The 21,367-nt window shown below is 47.3% G+C and overlaps 1 protein-coding gene across 3 annotated transcripts in view; it reads left to right on the top strand.

Annotated features, from left to right (window-relative positions):
- The window catches only part of JPH2 (junctophilin 2), a 57,378-nt gene continuing 36,011 nt past the window's right edge, over nt 1–21,367 (top strand). Inside the window, exons 1-2 of one of the 3 annotated variants that reach the window (XM_074347315.1) lie at nt 1–889; nt 21,280–21,345. In XM_074347315.1, coding sequence (XP_074203416.1) covers nt 511–889; nt 21,280–21,338 — 438 coding nt within the window. In that variant the 5' untranslated portion in view covers nt 1–510 and the 3' untranslated portion in view covers nt 21,339–21,345. Of the gene's footprint in view, nt 890–21,279; nt 21,346–21,367 lie in introns of those variants that run through there. The other 2 variants (XM_074347313.1, XM_074347314.1) reach the window with 2 other exon arrangements.

The following is a 21,367-nucleotide window of genomic DNA, read 5'->3' as shown; positions in this document are numbered from 1 at the left end:
GGGCGGGGGCGGGGGATCACAGCCCCGCACACCCATGGCGGTGGAGGAGAAGGGGGCCAGCCGGCGGCAGGAATTCAGCCTCGGGCTGGGGGCTGTCAGCGAGGGGGATTTCTCCTCTATGAAAAAGAACTGGGGACCCTGCCACCCCACTCTTTTCGCTGTGCTTCTTAAAGGGATCACATCGGTTTTCCTTTGACTCCATGGAAGCCAGGTTTGGGACACTCCGTGGAGACTTTGAGCCTTTCCCTCCTGCTGCCTTCCCAGCTGGCAGCCTTCCTCTGGCTGAGTGAGAGGGGGCCTCCCAGGCATGGCACTGACCAGCCTACCCAGTGCTTACTTAGCTCCTGGGTTCCTTCGGCCTTGGGTGGCATCTGGCTTACCCCCTCCTGGGGCGCGGCGGTGGTGAGTCCAGGGGCCCAGCCCTGAGCTGCTTGGAGAGAGTCGCTGGCACCCCCCATCGGCCTCTCCCCCCAAGCTGGAGGACGGTGAGGTGGTCAGGGCTACGATGAGATGAGTGGGGGCCGCTTTGACTTTGATGATGGCGGGGCGTACTGCGGGGGCTGGGAGGGGGGGAAGGCCCACGGGCACGGACTGTGCACGGGCCCCAAGGGCCAGGGCGAATACTCGGGCTCCTGGAACTTTGGCTTTGAAGTGGCGGGCGTCTACACCTGGCCCAGTGGAAACACCTTCGAGGGATACTGGAGTCAGGGCAAACGGCACGGGCTGGGCATAGAGACCAAGGGACGCTGGCTCTACAAGGGCGAGTGGACGCACGGCTTCAAGGGACGCTACGGAACCCGGCAGAGCAGCAGCAGCGGTGCCAAGTACGAGGGCACCTGGAATAACGGCCTGCAGGACGGCTACGGCACCGAAACCTATGCAGATGGAGGTGAGCCCAGCCTGGGGCCGGCAGACTTGGGGCAGGGGCCAGGTGGGCTGAAGAGGCCTGGGGAGGGTGGGGAGAGCCAGGGGATGTACCACACAGGTTCAGAGGATCCAGGATGTTATTTGCTGTGTGGCACTGGGCAAGTGGCTCTACCTCTCTCTGCATCCATTTCCTGGTCTGTAAAGTTGGGGCCAGTAACGGGGTTCTGGAGAGGACTGGCAGGAGTGCTTAGCACAAGACCTGCCATCGAAATACACATTCAACACACATTCAATACGATGCTGCTGTTACTGTTGCATGCTGGGTGTACAAACAGCTGTGGAACATACTCTAGAAGTACTAGGGTTTAATGTCAACTTTGCCGTGAAAATTATTTTCAATCAATAGATCATGAAGTGTTCATTCATTCATCCATCTATCCCCTGACCTAACTCATCCACCCACCCATTCATCCACCCACCCATGTATCTACCCATCCACCCATCCATTCACCCACTCACCCATCCACCCACCCATCCACCCATCCATCCATCTATCCATCCATGCATCTTCTTGTTCAGTGCACATTTCTGTAGTACTGCCTATTATCCAGGCACTGTAAAAACGTTAGGTATAAAGAGGAATAAGATACAGCCCATGGATTAAAAGATATGTTTTACACACATTATTATACACAAGTATTCACAGAGTGCCATGGTAGAAAAAAAAGAAGTTAGATTTGAGGAAATCAGGGGATGCTTTAGAAGAGGTGACATCCGAGCTGAATCTTGTTGGGAAATCTGTTTGTGAGGCGTTTAGAGAGCGGCCTTGGGTGCAGGGTGGGCTACCAATTGGTGGATGTCTGGCAAGGGCCCATTCAGCCTGTACCCTTGGAGTTTCTATGGTACAATGACAGCTACGCAGCCCTGGCTGGAATTGGACAAAATCTGGCTCCATGTTTCCTAATTCAGTGACTTTGAGCTGTTTGCTGAATCTCTGCAATTCAGTGCAGTTCAATTCACCAGGTGTTTATGCTGGACACTGCACTAAGCTCTGGGTACAAGCAGAGAGCAAGCCTCAGTTTCTCCAGTTACGAATTAAGATAGTGCTTCATTGAGTGCTTGCTAGGCATCAGTTACCTCTGCAAAGCGGGACACAGTACGCATATGCTGAAAGTTCCTTCCCTTCCCTCTTCCCTTTCCAAACCAAGGTGTGTGTGCTGGAGGCCTGGATGTGAGTCACAGGGACACACTTTTCTGGGAAGCTGCAGGCGGATATCCCAGCATGTCTAAAATGGGGGAAACCCATTCATTCATTCATGTGACCAATATCACAGAGCACCAACTATGTGTCAGGCGCCATCCCACAGCGAGTTCTAGAGCCAGGGCAGTGAGCAAGCAAAGTCACAGGGAGTTCCCTGTCTAGTGAAGAAGACAGAAATAAACCAGAAAACAAACATAGATGTAACTTCCAGAAGTAACTAGTGTTATGAAAAAACAGCAGACAAGGAAGACAGTGATGTTTTTGGGTAGAGTGGTCCGAGAAGTCGGGTGGAGAGGCCTGGATAGGGAGGAAAGACCCCAGGCAGAGGGGATGAAGATTGCAAAGTCTCCGAGGCAGGACTGGGCTTGGCAAGTCTAAGAAAGAGCAAGAACGCCAGGGTGGTGGTGCAGAGTGAACAGGACACCAGGCAGGGGCTGATGCTGGAGTTGCGGGCGTGGGCCAGCTCACGTTAGGTTTGCAGGGCCCTGGGTTTTATCCTAAGTGTGTCCAGGGGCTGTTCAGGCCAGGTAATCGGAAGAGCTGCCCCTCCGGTCTGTCAGAGGCTCAGACTCTTCCCCCCGAATGAGACAGCCCCACATCCAGGGGGCTTGGAAACCTCACAGGTCCTCGCTCCCAAGTGCAACTCTCCAAAATTAGATGTGGCCACTGCTTTGGAAAATCTCTTTAATCAACCTGTCATCAGCTCCCTGAGGGTTTGTTAAGGACCTGCCCTTTGCCCTGTCCTGGGAAGTACTAGGGGGATGTGGGCACAGAAGATCCTGTGATTAGGAACGGTTTCGAGTCCGGCAGCCCTGGATTAGTGCCCTGCCCCTGTTGTATTAGTTAGATTCTCGGGGCTTTAGGTTCCTCATCATACTAATCTCTCCTAAGATTTCTCCAGGGATAAATATGTAGTTGCTGTTACTACTATTCACTATCATTACTTCATTCAATAAATATTTATTGAGTGATTATTAGTAAGCCAACACTATATTATATGGCGGGGATGAGAGGGTGGGCTGCGGGGAAGGAAAGTATAGAAGTGAACAGGATGGAAAAAGTCTCTGCTTTCCAGAGAACTTGACAAGAAACTGTGCTGGGTGCCAAGTAGGGACATGCCAGGGAGTCAGGGAGCAAGAAGCGGGCAGCTGACCAGACTCGCATTCAGGGAGGCCGCCTGGAGTAAGTGGCAAGCCGGGCTCTGGAGTATGGAGTGAACCAGGGGACAGGGGTGGGTGAAGGACGCATGCTCTGGATCGAAAGAACAGAGTGTACAAAGACACTGAGGTCCAAAGCTTGCCGTCCAGCAGGGATCAAGCTGAAATTTGCATCTTATCCCCAGCTTTGAGAAGTACTGACTTCAAAGCATTGATATGCCTGTCCCCTTTCCTCCACTCTCCATCTAACTTTGCAGTCCAGTGTCACAGGTATCTGCCTGCTCCAAACCAAAGAGTAGATTTCCAAACTGGAGGTGTCAACTCATTAAAAGGTGGCAAAATCAATTTAGTGGGTCATGACCTGCATTTTTTTAAATGGAAGAATAGAACAGAACAAAATAGAAAATATCAGAGTGTTTCATAGAGAATGAGATAAAGTACTGTTTTCTGAAATGTTTTCTCAGTTGGAGACATATGTATATAAATACATATCTGGATATATGTATCTATATAGTGTGTGTATTAAAACATCTGTGTTTATGTGTGTGTGATGATTCAAATACATTTTTTTACTGCAGGTCATGGTCAGAAAGGTTTGAATATCACTGTTTTACAGTGACTTGACCTGGCATCTTCATGGAAGCCCCTGCCCTTCCTAAGTCCACAGACCCTCCCTCACCTTCATGCTTGTAGCTTTGGCTGGAAGTTAAGCTCCAGTTCTCTGGTGAGAAGGGGAAGGTGGTCTAGGCCAAGGAGCCCCAGCCTCCCAAACCCTGCACTCAGCCTCCTGGCACCCCTCCCCCGCCTATAGCCCAGCATTCCTCCCCTGGCCATATATAGCCAAGCTAAAAATAAGTGCTGACTTGAAGCCCAAAGCCAGCACACACCCACCCTTAGGTAGTAATGCGCTGCATGGCTGCCTGGTGGTCCTCATCCCAGAGACCCCCAGACTCCAGGACTGGAAGGGCCACTAGCGATCTTCGCTTTCCGAGCATCTTGACCGGGGGCCCCAGCCTTGGCCTCAGAGGCCCATAAGTGGCCTGAAACTGCAGGCAAGACGTGTGCATATGCGCGTGGACTATGTGTGTTTTTCTGGGAGGTGTTTCCTCAAAGAGCCATCTGCTTCTCAGAGTAATCTAGTGCTCAGATAAGTTCCAGAATCAAGACTCTAGTTCAGTAAGCCCCTCCCCAAAATGTGCAGTGGGAAAAACCAAGCCCAAGGTTGACTTTTTCTCACAAATAATGATAACAGTAATTAACGTTTTTGGAGTACAGATAATGTGCCAGGTGCTGTTCTTGTCACGTGGCCCACTCTGTGTGACTGATACTCACCACAGCCTCACAGGAAGTACTGTTCCTACCCCTGTTTTACAGAGGAGGAAACTGAGATGAATAATTCAAGTGGCCTTTCTTCTGCTCCTCCAGCTGATAAGAGGCCGGGAAAGAATTTGATAATCACAAGTGATAATTAAATGTATTATAAATAAGCATTTTAATCAATGACAAATGATACAAAATAATCAAGACTGGCAACATAATTTGGTAAAATTACAAAACTGCCCACGAACTGGTCTTGACAATAGTAACAACTGTCTCTACCGTTTACTGAGTCTTTACTCATTTTCAACAGGCTCTGTGACAATAGTAATGACTGTCTCCACCACTTATGGAGTCTTGCTAGTCTTTACCAGGCTCTGTGCTAAGAACAGCACATGCATTGTATTATTTAAGCTTCCTAACCACTCTCTCATCTACTACACTTGTGACTTTCAAATTTTTTGATTACAACCCACTGTAAGATACATCCTTCACATGTAATTCTATGCACGCACACACACGTAAACCTGAAACAAGTCATCACCAAACACTATTCTTCTTCCTGTATGCTGTGCTTGCTATGTTCTCTTTCATGTGATCTTGCTGATAGAATTGTTCTATCTAGTTGATATCTTGTTGAGAGAATTAAACGATGCCCTGATAGGTGCAAAGTACTTGGAACAGAGTTAGGCATGTGGTTAGTGTTGTTGTTGTTGTTATTATTATTATTACATGCTGAAAAGATGGTATTTTTCTGTTTAACTAGGACAATGGGGTCAAAACCCCAAGCTTCTATGCCTTGGATACAGTTTTCTTTCTCCTGCCCCAAGCTGATGACTTAAGCTCATTTTAGCCCAGTTGACTCTGAAACACGTGAGCTAAATGGATTTGCCAGACTAGAGGCCTGAGTAATACCTGTTGTCACATTATCTGGGCCTGTAATATATGTTCCTTGAAGCAACTTAACCTCCATCTTTCTTTGTGTATTTGCTTCCCAAAGGAATAGCATTTCTAGTGATCTATATGTCTATCTTTGTGCCAATATCACGCTGCCTTGGTTACAGGAGCTTTAAAACAAGTTTTAAAATCAGAGTAAATCCTCCAACTTTGCTCTTCTTGTCCAAGACTCTTTGGGTTATTCTAGATCATTTCTGTTTCTATATACATTATAAAATCAGCTTGTCAACTTCCACGAAAAAGAGCCTGAGGGAAATTTGATTAAAATTGCATTTCCTCTATATATCTATTTGGAGAGAATGGACATCTGAATAGCAGTGAACCCTCCAATCCATGGGCATGGTATATATCCCTATTTATTTAGGTCGTCTTTAATTCTCTCAGCCATGTTCTAGGGTTTCAGTGTCTTGCCGCATCTTTTTATAAGTAAAATTAACAAATATTTTATTTTCTTATGATATCGTAAATAGCATTTAAAATTTCATTTTTCTAACTGTTCATTGCTAGGTTTAGACATACAATTATTTTGTATATCAGTTTTCAATCTCTTCCCCTTGCTAAATGAATTTTTTAGTTTTTGTGGGTTTTGTTTGTTTGTTTGTTTGGTTGGTTTTGGTTTTGGTTTTCAGATTTAAAAGAAATATCTTTTAATTTAAAACTTCTTGATTGCTATTAAAAATCCCGTATAGAAATCCTAAAAGAATCTGATGGTATTAAAGGAGGCGTGTGCTACTTAAACACTTGGAGCTTAGAGTAGCCAGATCTGGGTCCAGATCCCAGTGGTGCCACTTCTTAATTCTATGAACGTGGGCACATCGTGTGACCTCTTTCACCTGCCATTTCTTCTTTTCCATTTAGGGACGTCAAAGTCTCCCTCAAAATATGGTTGAAACAGTAAGATGAGATAATACATGAAAAGGACTTAGCATGAAGCCTGGCATGGAGAAAATGCTGGAACATATATACTCTTTTCTGTGTTTCCCTCACAGTCCAAAGGGCGAACTAATTCAGGATGGCCTGAACCACCCTTGTCTGTGTTTTGGGGAGAATATTTCAGCACAAAACCTAGCTTTTGATTTTAGAGCAGTTAAGAAGCCAAGACTTTGATTGCTTAGTTCTGCCTTGGGTCCTGCCAGTGTAGATGGAACCCACGTCAGGGGTTTTGAATGTAGAATCAGCACAATTTAACCTCATCTTGAAAATCTCATGTCTCAGATCACAGCCAGGGGTCAGCATGACAGCCGGCTTAGCTGCTGTCATGGCAACTTCTTGGCATTTATCTGGGACCCCAGAGGAGCAGAGTGGACCCTCAGAGAGACAGGGAAGTAGATGCAATTAGTCTTTCCTCCCTGCGGCCTTTCTTTCTGGGATGCCTGCGTCCAGTTGGCCAAATGTCCCCAGACGGGCATGTGTCCAAGGCCAAGCCCTTGGGATTCATTGAGCTGGCTTGGTTCCAGGGCCTACTAATTCCATGTCCCCAGCAGCTGTTCTCTAGACCAGCCTTGGCTGCCACACCTTTGTGAGGAATGTTCAGTCTCCTTTTCTGAGGGCCCTGGTCGGGGATGAGGGGCAGGTGATGGAGACAGGCTTGCGTCCTGCCACAGACCAGAGGGCCATCCCTGCTCTCTCCCATGCCCGCCCCAGTCGGAGCCACAGAGTAGGCAGGCGTTAGGTCTGGCAACGAATGAGCATCCAGGATTCCTCCTTACTCCTGCATAACTTGGAGTCGACTGGCCTGCACCCGCCTGGCAAAATCCACAGGGTGATCCAGGGGCAGTGTGAACGCCAGAAGCCTCTTCCCCATCCCGGCAAGTAGTGAGCACCTCATGCCTGGAAGTACTCAAGCATGGGCTGCTGACTACTGTATGGACAGGGTAGAATGGGGGCCAACCACTGAGGCTTGATGGCTGCCCACAGCCTGCAGGAAATATTCTGTGCAGCACATGCAGTGTTTTCCTTATTTTTATTTTTAATTAAATCTGAATTCTTTATGGATACCATCCTAACAGAGTGATCAAACCTCACACCATTGATGACCAGATCACCTGATAATAGGGGCCCTTGGTGGGACGTACAGAGGAGCACAGAACATTCCCCTACGTAATATTCCTGCCCGGAAGGCGTGGGCAGGGGGTCGTTCTTGCAGGGCCTGGTAGCCCGTTGTAAGAATTTGGCTTTGACCCTGAGAAAAATGGGAGCTACAAAAGTGACATGCTCTGACTTTGTTTACAGGGGCTCCTCCAGCTACTGTGTCAGGAGACTGGGGGAGAGGAGGTGGCATAGAAAGGACAGAAGCAGGGGAATCAATTGGTGCGTTTATTGCACTAATACCAGTTTGGACCACCACGCTGTGGCAGCAGAGGCGGGGAGAGGCGGTTGAACTCTGGGTCTGTTCTGAAGGTAGAGCCATACACTGTGCTGATAGATTACACAGAGGGCATGAGAGAAAGAGGAATCAAGGAAGGTTCTACAGAAAAAAAAGGAAGGTTCCAAGGCTTTGGCCTGAGAACAAAGCTTTGGATGCCTTTGCAAAGGATGGTGTTGCTCTGAACTGAGATGGGATGAGGGTTCGAAGAGGGAAGGTCAGGAGCTCGGTGTTGGAGACTGAGGGTGAGCAGTACCTGGCAGATACGCCTCGTGGGCACGATGGTTGTGGGCAGACCCGCACACAGACAGGGAGGCCTGAGCAGCTGGTGGGAGGTCGCTTCATCCCCTTTGGCTCCCAACACTCAGTTACTTCTGGCTTCCAAGGCCCTCGGCATTGCTGCCGTGACCTAGGGCCTGGCAAAGGCGCTTTCTCCCAGGCCCCAGGTCCCAGGATTGTCAGCATCTAGGCAATGTCACTTGATTAATCCCCTGCTTCTTGTGCAAGCTGGGGAGCAGCCTCTCCGTGTGGGGGTGGTGGAACCCTACAGGCGATGGGGACTTGCCATTGCAACCTGACCCTGATCCTGGGCTCTGGTCGCCCACTTTGGGTCGCCTGTTGGTGACCCTGGGAAACCAGAGACAGCAGAGCTTTGATGGGAGGTAGCATTTGGGGGCCATGGGAAGGGACTTTGGTGCCATCTTGCAGGCAAGCCAGAGAACAAGGCCTTGGGATTGTTACAGGAAAAACAAAATATCATCTGTGTGCTCACCCAGAGGGACTGTTCAGTTAATTCATGAGACCATGTCATGAGGAACTAACACCGTTAAAAAACAGTCAGAACTATACCTCAATTAAAACAAATTTTTTTAAAGAGGGGGGAAAAAGAAAGAGAGACAGAAAAAAGACAGAGGCAGGCCCACCTGTACTCACATGGAAAGGAATCTAAAGCATTTTAGGCGAACAAGAGCCACTGGACAAGTATTTATTGAGTGCCTACTGCGTGCAAGGCAGTGTTCTCATTGAGGGGAAGGGTGGTAGAGGAAGGAACAGCTAATCTTCTAGTCTGCCTGTGATATGTACAGGCTTGAAATAAGTAGAAAAAGTTCTGGAAGGGCCTAAATTGTTAACAGCAATTACTCCTGAGGAGACAATACAGGAGTTTGTATTTTAAATACTCCAGTGCTGTTTGAATTTGATACAATGAGCATGTGTGTAATTTTTTAAAAAGTGCCCTCCCTCCAACACATAAATAACATTTATTTGCAGACATGCTCAGAAGTTTTCAGAGTATGAAAAGAGTTTGGAGGCTTGAAGCAGAGTCCCCCAGAATCTAGGCTCAGATCCCAAATGATTCAGTTCTTCAAGGCAAGGCAAGACAGGTGACCTTTTTTTAGTTCCAGCTGAGCTACTGTCTGGCTGTGTGGCCTTGGGCAGGTTGCTCTACCTCTCTGTGCCTAAGCTTCCTCTTCTGTATCATGAGGGGGCTGAACCACACTTACTTCTGAAGGCAAATCGATTTTTCTCACATGCAACATCAGCTAATTGACTGTGGCTGCCTGGAGATGTGGTGAGGGGAGACTGCTTGGCTATATTAAGACTCAGCATTGTGATTGATTAGCAATGTCTGTTGTGGACACAGGATTGGGAAGAGGTAGCCCATGTGACATTACTTGTTGCCTTGGACTAGATGGCCTTCAAGGTCCACTCCAGCTGTGACCATCTTGGGATTGAAATATTCTCACTGGCCCCTGAGTTGAGGTTGTCTGTGACCGTGTTGCAGATATCAGGAACATGACAGTCCGTATTGGATACTGGGTGCTGGCACCAGCTCCTACTGGCTCATGACAGCCCATCATTAAGTTTTCAAGAATTTTCCAAGCCGGCGGTTCAACTGTTGATAGTTTGACTGGCCATGGTGGGAATATTTAGATGCTGGAAATGGGCTGACACTATGAATCGGGTATTTGTTTTTCCAAAGAGCTGTTTGACCAGCATGCCATGAACAATGTGCTAATAGGAAATGGCCTTCTCTCCTTCTCACCCAGGTTTAGGGTGCCCAACCCTCCTGGTTTGCCTGGGAACTGTCCTCGCTTTAGTACTGAAAATACTAAAGCTTCTTGGGGAACCCCTCCATCTCAGGCAAACTGGGATGACGGGTCACCATTCAATTTTTTCCCCAGAAGTGAAGGGAGCCAACATTTGTTGGGAGCCTGAGGTCTCTGCTAGATAACCCATGTGACACTCACAGCAACCCTGCATGTCAACTTGCTTTGCTTCCTTTGCTGGGCTGAGACAGACTTGAAGAGAACTTGTCCAAGGCCATGGACTCATGCACTCACTTGATGGCATCTGCTGGGTGCCTTCTACGTGCCGGTCAGCACACTGAGTGCTAGAGATGCTGTGGTGACAAGGTAGACTTGGTTCCTGCCCTCAGGAGCATGCATTCCAACAGCAGAGACCAGCATTGAACAGTTGTTTAACAACAGCACGGGATAAGTAATTTAAAAGGCAAGTGGAAAGATTTATGAGCTGATAATGGGTGAACCTAGTCTGTTGGGTAATCAGAGAAGGCTTCCTAGATGAAGAGATCTCGGCCTTGAGGCCAAGATCTGAAAGATGGGTGACAAGAGGGCCACACGGTGCCAGGCAAAAGGACTATCAAGTGCAAAGGCTTGGAGGTGGGCATGGAGCATGTTGTGTTCAGGAAAAGGTGGGAGCACAGAGACAGAGAGGGAGAGTGGGGTGGAGGAGGCTGGAGGGTTGGCTGGAACATGAAGGCTTCAGGGGTCACAATGAGGAGTTTGAATGTCACCCTTATTGGAGATGCTGCGTGACACCCTCAGACATCCGGCAGGAGCAGGGTCCTCATTCCCCCAGCTGCTGGGAGTGTTGGCTGCTGAGGGCTCACAGCTGGGCACTGCCCTCTGTCAGAGGAGGTGGCTCACCAGGGGTAACCCAGAGTTAATGACTGGTTGATAGGGTAGTACAAAGACCCAGCCTCCTTGCTTTGATTTTGGACAACTCTGAAGGGCCACATCAGCTCCAGAGATCCCCATGGGCTCCACTGAGGCCTTGGTTGCAACTGTTCAACTTCTTCCACTTACTGAAGCCTGCTCCCTTCCTTCCAGGTGTTCATCCTGAGAGCCCTCTCCCCATAATCACCCACCTGCTATCTCAGTCTCAGAATATGTCTCCCAGGGGCAACCCCCCCCCCAAGGCACTGGGAAGCTGTCACAAGGTTTTAAGTGGGGTAATCCGGTTTGGATCTGCGTCTCACAAAGGAGATGATTCTAGGGGCAGAGAAGGGTGGACTGAAGCAGGTATCAAGGGAGGCAGGAGACTGGGGAAGATGCTATTGGAGTCAACCAGGGAGGATTGGTACAGCCTGGACTACATGGATGGGGTGGAGATAAAGCGAAGTGGGGAGATTAAAGAGATATTCAGTCAGGTCTGTTTCCAAAGCCCAAGCAATTTCCATTCTTCTTTGCTGCCCCCAAAGATGTCTCAGGCTTGACTTGCTCTCATTGGGACCTGGTCTTTACCAAGATGGGTTAGAATCAATCTGATATGGGTCCCCTATATGCAGGAACATCTACGTGGGTGTCCATGGTGTGGGCATGTGTGTTCACCACAATGGCATTACTGGTATACCTGGTCTGATTTCGAGGTGCCTGGACAAGGGTCAGGAACCCTGGACTCTCTGGTGCTCACTCCCCTACCTGCCATGCTCCATCTTAAACCCCATCTGAAATCTGTGGATGACACTTCCACAGTCCTGCCCAAATATCTTGCACCAACACCTAAGACTATGTGAGTGGACTTGTAGAAGGATCAGGAACAGCTGTTACACAAAACAGACAAGATATAGACAATATAGCTGCCAGAGGTGGGAAGAAGTGATGAGAGTCTGGAGGAAGGAAGGTGGCCTAGGTAGTTTTCTGAAGGAGGTGGCTTTGAAACTGGGCTTTGATGGATTTGGGGAGACAAAACTGAGAGGTGACCTGGGACCAGCTCATGAAGACACTGGACTGTCAGGTAAGGACTTCCATAGGCAGTGGGGACCCCTGGAGAGGAGCTAGTCCTGACTCCTTTCTCTCCATCTCTGTTCAGTCCCCTAGGTACACTGACATTTGGACCTCAGACAGTTTCTTAGAAACAAGCAGGGGCCCCTGGCCAGAGAGGATGGTGTTCTCAGTGCCCACTCAGTATTTGGAGGCAGAATCCCTGGTCGGACCCACGTGTCTCTTCTCTGTCTCAGAGTGGACTCTGGATCTCCTAGATGCCCCTTGGGTTTCTGAAATGGTCATTCTCTCTTCAGAGCTGAGGTTTGGGTGAGGATTTATGAACCTTTAACTTGTAAGAGACGTTCTCAGATGCTTAGAGGTGCAGAGGAGAAAGCGCTGGTCATGATGCTCGGCTGTGATCACCAACAACCATCACACTTGTGTGATCATGAACAATTCATTTAAATTTTAGTTCCAGTTTTTCCAGCTGTAAAATCAGAATGATAATACCTATATCTGTTAGGATATTTTTTTCTGTCTTCAGGTAACAGAAAATCCTAACTCCAAATGACCTAAACTAGTACTTTCCAGTAGAAATATAATGTGGGCTCCATATGCAATTTAAAATTTTCTAGTAGCCACATTTAAAAAGGTGAAATTAATTTTAATAGCATCTTTTATGTAACCCATTATCCAACATATTATCATTTCTACATATAACCAATATTTAATTATTAGTGAGATATTTTACATTTTTTGTACTAAATCTTTTAAATTTGTGCTCAGTAACCACATGCATCTAATGGATACCATATAGGACAGCACAGACTTTAACAATAAGGATATTTCTAATCTCACATAAACAAGAATCCAGAGATAGGGAAGTCTCAGGATTAGTTAATTTGGAGGCTCAGCAGCAGCAACAAGAACCCAGGTTCCTGCTACCTTTTTGCTCTGCCATCCACAGAGTGTCAGTTTGTTCTCAGTTAGTTCTCCTTATGGGCCCAAGATGGCTGCCACAGCTCCAGGGATCATCTCCATGTGCAGTAACATCCAGCAGAAAAAGAGGGTATGTTTCTTCGCAAGTACCTCTATATAAGAGCATGTTCTTGTCTCCCTTGCTCCACCCCCTTTGCCGACTTACCCTCAGGTCTCAGTGCCAGATTTCATCCCATGCCCAGGTCTAATCCAGTCATTGGCAAGGTAGATAGACTTGAATGCCTGATTTAGAGCAAACAGGATTTGCCCCTGGATTGGGGACCTTTCTCTGAGTCGAATGGAAGAAGTCCTGGATCCTGGGGCAAAATTGAAGCTCTGTTAGCAAAAAGGACATTTGGTGCTGGGTAAGCCACGACCAACAGTAGCTGCACAATACCTGCTCCCCTGACCCCTCCCCCAGGTTAAACTGATGTGAAAATGAGGTATAGCCTTAAGGTCATTTCCCAAAGTGGGTTCCCTGGAAGGGTCTTCTGATTAAATAACACCACCTCACGGACTCACAGTCCCCATGAGCATTGTAAGAGTCCTGACAAAGTCCCATAGGCAGGAAATTTTTCATTTTATTTCCCAAAAAACTTCAACTGTCTTGACTTCAGAACGGTTTTTATTTTTTTCCCACGATGTATGTGTTTTTTCCATGATAAACACCAGTTTTGAGAAACACATTTTTGGAGAGCCTGTTTTAATGGTTTATTAGGTTGTATAGCAGGGAAAACCTTCCACAGGCTACATGCCCCCTATTTGACCTCTTGTGTTGGAAATGAATGACCTGCGTCAAGCACGTTGAGAAAGCTCCCACAGACCAGGTCAAAGACAGAGCACCCAGCGGCTCAGGCCACAAACATCTTTTTCCTGAGAAAGAATAAAAAGTGCAGTTGTGTCCTGATGAACCTCAACCAAACCTTAGCTTCATACCCTATTAGAAAGTCACACATCATGCTGCTGGCGTAGGGTTATTCGCTTATTTTCCTTGCCTTAGCTTTGGTACCATTTGGTGTCTTCCTTCCTGAGATGGACGGACCTCTTTGACAAAGCAAATGTTTTCACACTGATGTTTGAAAATGAAGTAGGAGCCCCCTTACCTGATGCCATCAATACTGACAGCATGCTGGTTAATCAAATATGAGTGACAGCGGAAAATTTTTAAATGATACATATATCTTATCTTTACTTTAATTTCCATAATATATATGTATAGTGTATAGATATTCAGTCTTTCTCATTCACTAATCTTTTGATGGCAAAGCCTTTAATGAACAGAGTTTCTTATTGTCTGCCTTGCATCCCTGCAACAGATCATCTACAATTTCCAGTTTCTGTTGGTTTCTTTTAAATGGAGAAGTTAAAGACACTCACAGAGCAATCCAAGTGTAGGAAATGTCTAGATTTTTATAACCAACCTTTTATAATTATCTCTTGCATCCCAAATTTAGAGAGTGATTTTTAAGAGACCCTCCCTATGAGCATCCAAAAACATTCAGCTTGTTTTCAGAGAAGAAAACCTCTCTTTCTCTGTGCACTCATAGTCCACTGGTTTAGATAACAAATATTAATAAATCACATCCTTTCAATAATGAGTACAATTGAAGTTAACGGGTTTAGAAACAGTCTTAAATAAACACACAGCTCCACATGTGGGAACAGAGAGGCGTGTGCACTTGTGAGGGCGTCAGGCTACCTACCAGCCGTGCACATCAGGGTGCTGAGGGCATCAGTTACCAGGTGGTACAAAAGGAACAGAGCATGTTGGTTAATTGGAGGTCAGTGGAGAGCTTTTACAGCTCTCACCCCAGGATGCATATTAAAATCATCTGAGATGCTTTAAACAACTCCACTATCTACATTAATTAAGTCACAGTCTCTGGCCCCAGAGAATGGATCTTATAGTATAGATGTGACTTGCAGAAATCACTCCACCCTGTGTGTCTAGGTGGTGTGGAGGCAAGTCTCACTGAGGAACAGACTCCCAAGTGTTCTTCCTCCCAAGGACAGAAGCACGGAGGCCTCCCTGACTCAGAGGTGGCCCCAAACCAGCAAAAGCTGGGCATTCCAGGACACAAGCCTGCTCTCTTACAAACACACAGACGGAGGCGGAAACCTGGAGCTGGTCTTATTCTCTCCCTCTGAGTTCTCTCTGTCCTCCCTGGCACCTCTTCATCTTCCCAGTTAATCCTTTCTGGGCTAGCTTTTCTGAGCAAAGACTCTGATCTGCCAAAAAGCTAGCCTTTATTGAGCACTTGCTGTGTGCTGTGTGCTGGCTGCCTCACAGAGAGTTCACCTAATCTTTGGTCAACCAACCCTCTCTACTCCACTGCCACCCAAGACCTGGACTGTCATCTCTCTGGACCACTGCTGGGGCTGCCTAACATTTATTCTGTGATGATTGGTTAAATCTAGTCTATTCTTGGCACTAGACTCCAAGCCTCTTGAGGGCAGGGAATTTATTCACTCCTGCATCCCAGCACCTTGCCCTATGAATGCAGGCTCCATAGCAAATACTTACTGATTCAAAAAAAGGAATGAAGAGCCAATGAATGAATGAAGTAGGTATCATTACTTCTGTTTTACAGAAGGACAACTGAGGCTTATTGGGCTTCAATAACATAGGCATGTTTTAGAACTATTCAGCGTCAGAGTTAAGTTTAAAACCCAGGTTACTTGATAATAAACCAGAAGAGGGAACTGCAGGGAGAAGGCGATATTCAGGTTTTATTAAATTTAGGAGCCTGGCCTGTGTATTAGAACTGCATTGACCCTGATTTCAGCCTCCATCAGCCTTTTACAAAGACCCCAATAACTCCCAGAGTTTGAGCTTCTGAATCTGGACGTGAACATTCTTGGCAGCACTGCCAGTCCCCACTGAGCACTTACCATGTGCTGAGTCATAAAGGGAAGGAGAAGATACGGTTCCTGATCCTGGAAAACAGAAGGGTGTCGTCTGGGAGAAGATACTCCCAGATTCATCAGATGCTCACTGAGGGCTTCCTCAGGCCCGGGTGCTGTGCTAGAGGCTGAGGTCATAGCAAATGAGCTAGGTGTGGTTCCCTCTCTCTCGAAAACCAAAGTCTGGTAGGAAAGGCTTCAGGTGAACAAATAATCATAAGAATTATTTTGCTGCCATTGTGCACAAGGTCCAGAAGAGATACTGGGTGACATGATGTCGTGTGGCACTACTCAGGGGGTAGGGGTGAGAAATCATCCTGGATGAAGTCAGATTCAAACTGAAGCTTAAAGTATCAGTAGAAGTTGGCTGGGGGAGGAGAGAGGAAAAGAGCACGCCAAGAAGAAGAGGGGAAGCACATGCAAAGGCCCTGTAGTAGGAAGGCAAGGGGTGACTGGAGAGCCAGTCAAGATGAGTCAGGAGAGGTGGGCAGGGACCCATGCCAGCCCTTGTAGGCTGCTGAGAATCTTGGTCCTTACCCTGAGGGCAGGGGGAAGCTTTGTAATGTCTATAAGTCCAAGGGAGGGGACCATCCCAAAGGGTATCAGGAGGCACTTCGTTAAACAGAGGGCCCCTCTCAGTCCGACGGCTGTGGGTGGGTCCTCCTCTCCCTCTTCGGATGCATTCTTCTCGTCCCCAGAGAGAACTGTCTTGTCTTAGAGAGAGTCAGGCAGGGGATGGCCCCAGCCCTTGGCTTTTCCCCCTTCCCAGGGCCCTGTCACTCCAGCCTCCCCTGGGTGTCTGTGCCTCTTGCTACTTGCTTGTAAGTTTCCTAATATAGCCTGGCCATTTCCTCCCCAACTGGAGGCCGAGAATGGCTCTCCTGTTGCAATCTTAGTTTTTCTTGGGCTTAAAGGGGCCATGTCAGCCCATCTCATGCCAAACTTAAGCTAAAGGTAGATTGGTTGATTTGATTTCACAAACTTGTCCAGTCCAGAGATTAGCTGTCTTCTTTCTTTCCTCCGGTTTATCATCTTCTCTGCTCTATTCTTGACCACTTCCCCCTTTCGTATTTTTTTTTTCTTTTTTCTTCTGAGACTTCCGGCAGGAGCACAGCTAGACATGGTTGTAAATTTTGGCTCCATGCATTCATTAGCTGTGTCATCTTGTCATCTTGGTTGAGTCTTACAGGAACTGTTAAATATCTTTCTGGTCATTTTCACAGACCTATTTTCAGATGGATAGAGCAGAAAGAAGAGAAAACAGAAGATGCATGCTATTCACTCATTCTTTCAACAACTATTTATTGAATACTTATATGGTACTGTTCTAGGTACTAAGGATACAGCAGTGAAAAAGAATGAAATCCCTGCCTTTATGGAACTTACACTCCAGTATGGGAGGTGATCAGTAAGCAAAATAAAGGGCAAAATATATGTAATATTAGATATGCTATATGGGGGAAGAAAGGAAAGAAGGGAGATAAAAAACCTTGGGTGGGGATTATAATTTTAAACAAGGTGGTCAGGGAGGCTTCAGTGAAATGATATTTCAGTAAAGGCTTGAATGTGGTGAGGGACTGATGCATGCAGGTATCTAGAGGAAGAACATTCTAGGCAGATGGAACAGCAAATGCAAAGGCCCTGAGGCAGGACCATGGCTAGGGTATGGGAGGAACAGCAAGGAGGCCTTTGTGGCTAGAGTGAAGTGAGGGAAAGGGGAGAATGAGAGGAGGTGAGGACAGAGGAGCGATGGGGATGAGATCAGGTAGGGCCTTGTGGGTCACTAAGGACTTCAGCTTTTCTTCAGAGTGAGAAAGAGCAGAGCAGTGTCATGATATGACTTACTATATTTGAACAAAACCCTTCTGATTGGTGTGTTAGGAATAGGTGGAAGAGGACAAGGGTGAAGGTGGCCATTATGGAAATCCAGGTGAGAACTCATGGTGGTTCGGACCACCCTCTAGTAGCAGTGGGGGTGATGAGAAGGAACCACATTCTAGATTCACCTGGAAAAGCACTGATAGGATTTCCTGGTGGATATTTGCAGGATACTGTGCTGGGTAGATTATTTTCCTTAAAAGTTCATTTTCAAATTTGTAATTTATCAAGTCAACTTTATTGAGGTCATATTCCATGCAACAAAATACATTTTAAGTGTACAGTCTTGACAAATGTATACACCTGTGTAAACAGCAGCACAGTCAAGATAACAGAACATTTCTATCAACTTCCATCCACTCCACCGTGGACCTCTCCTGCCTGCCCTGATAATCACAGATCTGCTTTCTGTCACAATAGGTGGGGTTTTTTCCCCCAGGCTTTCATGTCATTGGAATCATACAGTTTGTACTCTTTTGTTGCCAACTTCATTCCCTTGGCATGTTTTTGAGATCCATTCATGTTGGGGTGTGTATCAGTGACCTGCTACTTTTTATCACTGACTAGTATTCTACTGTGTGGTTGAGCACAGTTTGTTTATCCATTTCCCAGTTGATGGACATTTGTGTTGTTTCCATCTTTTGTTGTCTCCTTTTTAAACTTCCCGAAAATGCCGGAAAGCAGGTATTATTGTTCCATTTTCCAGGTGAGGAAATTGAGTATCAGAAGTAGCCTGTCCAGGGTTCCCCAGCTTAGATGATGTTTGGAACCAGTCTGTCTTTGTCTCTGGGGCTTTTGTCTGCCCCTTTGCTTTCTGCACAATGTGGCCCCACGTGGATGAGCTTGGAAAACAGAATACATCGATTTCTGTCTATCCATCTCCTTATTTTGTCATCCTTTGTACCCCACTCTCATTTCTCTGTTCCCTGCACCTGTCACATAAACCTATTTTCCCACTTCCTTAGCATGAGTCAGACCTCAGTTCAAATCTCAGTTCTGCTCCTCCCTCACTGTGTGACTTTGGGCAAATCACAAAACCTCTCTGAGCATTAATCCGCCTATGAAATGGAGATTATCTCTGCATTTTCCTTTGTGAGATCATGCCCGACACTCTTCTCTCTCTGTCTCTCTCTTTTCTTTTTGGCCCTTTTATGGTTGATATTCCATGATCGTTGGTTTTCTGTGGCTGGTCATTGAAGGGAGCTAAGCCCTGCTGTTCCTCTTATCCCTGGCTGTTCCTGTCTGCTGTACTGAGGGGATATCCCTAACAAATTAAGGCAGAATTTCAGGTGGTGAGGCCCAGGGATCTGTGTTTTATTTTTAGCTTCTCACGGGAAGGAGAAGCCAGGGTTGAGAACCGTGGGCTCAGAGAGTGAGCTCTGGGCATCAGATAGACATGCGTTTGGATCCTGTTTCCTTAGTCAAGTCGCTTAACTTCTCAGACCACCAACTCCCTCTCCTCTAAACGAGCATCCGCATGGGACCCACCTCACAGGACTGCTGAAAGGCAGAAGTGAGCCCCCACACTGTACATGATCCTTGCAGGGGCTCTTCAAGCCCAGAGGGCTGGGGCAGTGTAGGAGCGGGACCCTGAGCTGGAGCAGCCTGTGCTGGGAGGGACCAGGCAGTGCAGAGTCAGGTGGACTCGCTGTCCTTTGCCTCCAGAGTCATAGTGCCCAGATTCCTAGAAGCCCAGTGTCTCAAAGTGAGGCCAAACCTTAGAGAGCCTCATAGCCAACACGTCATTGACTGATGGGGCAATTGAAGCCGTAAGAAGGGAAGAGAGTTGCCCAAGGTCACACAGTGAGATGGCATTTCCGGACAGGCTCACCAATCAATCAGCAAATCTTTATGGAGCACCTCTACGTGCCACGCTACATCAGAGAACACAACAGGACAGGGCCCTGCACCCATGGAGCTCCCATTCTAGCAGGGGGCAAAAAGCAATAAATATAATAAGTCATGTAAAGCTTATATTAGAAGGCGATATATGTTATAGAGAAAAGTAAAAGTAGATCACAGATACTGGGTGGGGACTCGGGCAGATTGCAATTTTAAACACAGTGGTCAGGTAGGTCTCATTGAGCAGAGACTTAAAAAACGCCAGGAGGAAGCGCTCTAGGCAGAGGCAACAGCCAGCGCAAAGGTCCAATAGGAGCACGCCTGTCTGGTTGAACTTAGGAGTCCCTTACCAGACATCCTGGGTACTTGCTGGGAGGCCATTTGGTTTTTGGTTAACTAGGGCAACATATCAGCTTGTGTTTAAAATACGGGCTCGGAATTTCCTCCCTCACTTCAGCACTCTGTGTCAGGTGCTGTTCTATATACTAAAGGCACAAAGATGAAGGTGGCAGAGAAATGGCTTTCAGAGGTGCTGCCAGGGAAAGAAAGACCAAGAAGGGGGAACAGGTGTGTGTAGGAGCGAGGGGAGGTGATGAGTTGGAGATGGCTGTGTAACATCTGGGGGCATCCATCTCCCAGGTGACACGTGGAGCTGCAGAGCCGAAGAGGTTGGGGATATGTCTGGTGGAGTCAGCAGGACACAGATGGCAGTTATAAACACACCAGATGATGCAATCACCCCGGGACGGTGGGGAGGAGGTTGTGGACAGCGCCCTGGGGAGCACAGCCTGTTAGGGTGGGTGCGGAATATGAAGACATTTTGTCAGCTTCGTATCAGCTTGTTCACACAGCTAAAGTGATCTCACGCACCAGCACAATTTTGTAGAATCACAGTATCACACACGAATCTTTTCTTTCATAGTTTTTCAGTGATATTAACTCATTTAAACCTCCAGCAACCCTATGAGGTCAAGAGGCAGCTGTTATCCGTTTGCTGGGTGAGAAAGCTGAGGCACACAGAGGTTAAGTCACTTGCCCAAGGTTACACAGCTAGCAAGGGCAGAGGCAGAATTTAGACCGAGCAGCCTGGCTCTGCAGTCTGTGCTCCTGACCGTTACTATTGCTGCCTCTCCTCACGTCATGGCCCCCACACACAGACTCTTGTTCCCAGGAGCTCACGTGTTCACACTCATGGAATGCAAGGCTTTCTTACTAATATTTCCTTCTACACGCCACTATCTCCATACACGTGGACTTACGAGGTCTCAGTTTCACTAATACGCAAACCTCACATACTCAGCCTCGAGTGTCTCAGATTACTCTCTGCTGTAACACTCAGATGGCCTTGCGTACTCAGATCTCATACATACCCATAATATCGCCTCGCCTGGGCACTCGCTGCAAGGTGTACACACTGTGTTATATGCTCATGATCTCATATAGTCAAAAGACACTGATATGCATGCCCATAACAGTCTTCTCTACACACGGCCTTGCACAAACATACACTCGCCCAGGCTCTCCAGCACAGTCCCATGCTCTCCAACATTCACATCACCATGTCTACTCCTTGTCATAGCCATCTTATCCATCCACAACCTCGGACAGTCACATCACCTGGCACACTAGGATAACCACGCACACGCATTTAATCTCATATATGGACAGAGCCCTGCCTGCACACAATTTGCACTCTTATCCTCTAATGGTCTTGCATCCTCACTCAACTTTGCCTTTTCTTTTAAGGCCTTTCCACGTTTAAGATCTCAGACGCTCTCCTAACCTTATATTACATCCCACGATGACATGCTGGTGAGATCTCAGTCACCCTCTG

The sequence above is a fragment of the Camelus bactrianus genome, chromosome 19, assembly GCF_048773025.1.
Source record: "Camelus bactrianus isolate YW-2024 breed Bactrian camel chromosome 19, ASM4877302v1, whole genome shotgun sequence".
Classification (NCBI taxonomy): domain Eukaryota; kingdom Metazoa; phylum Chordata; class Mammalia; order Artiodactyla; family Camelidae; genus Camelus; species Camelus bactrianus.
This window is presented reverse-complemented; position numbering and strand designations above follow the sequence as displayed.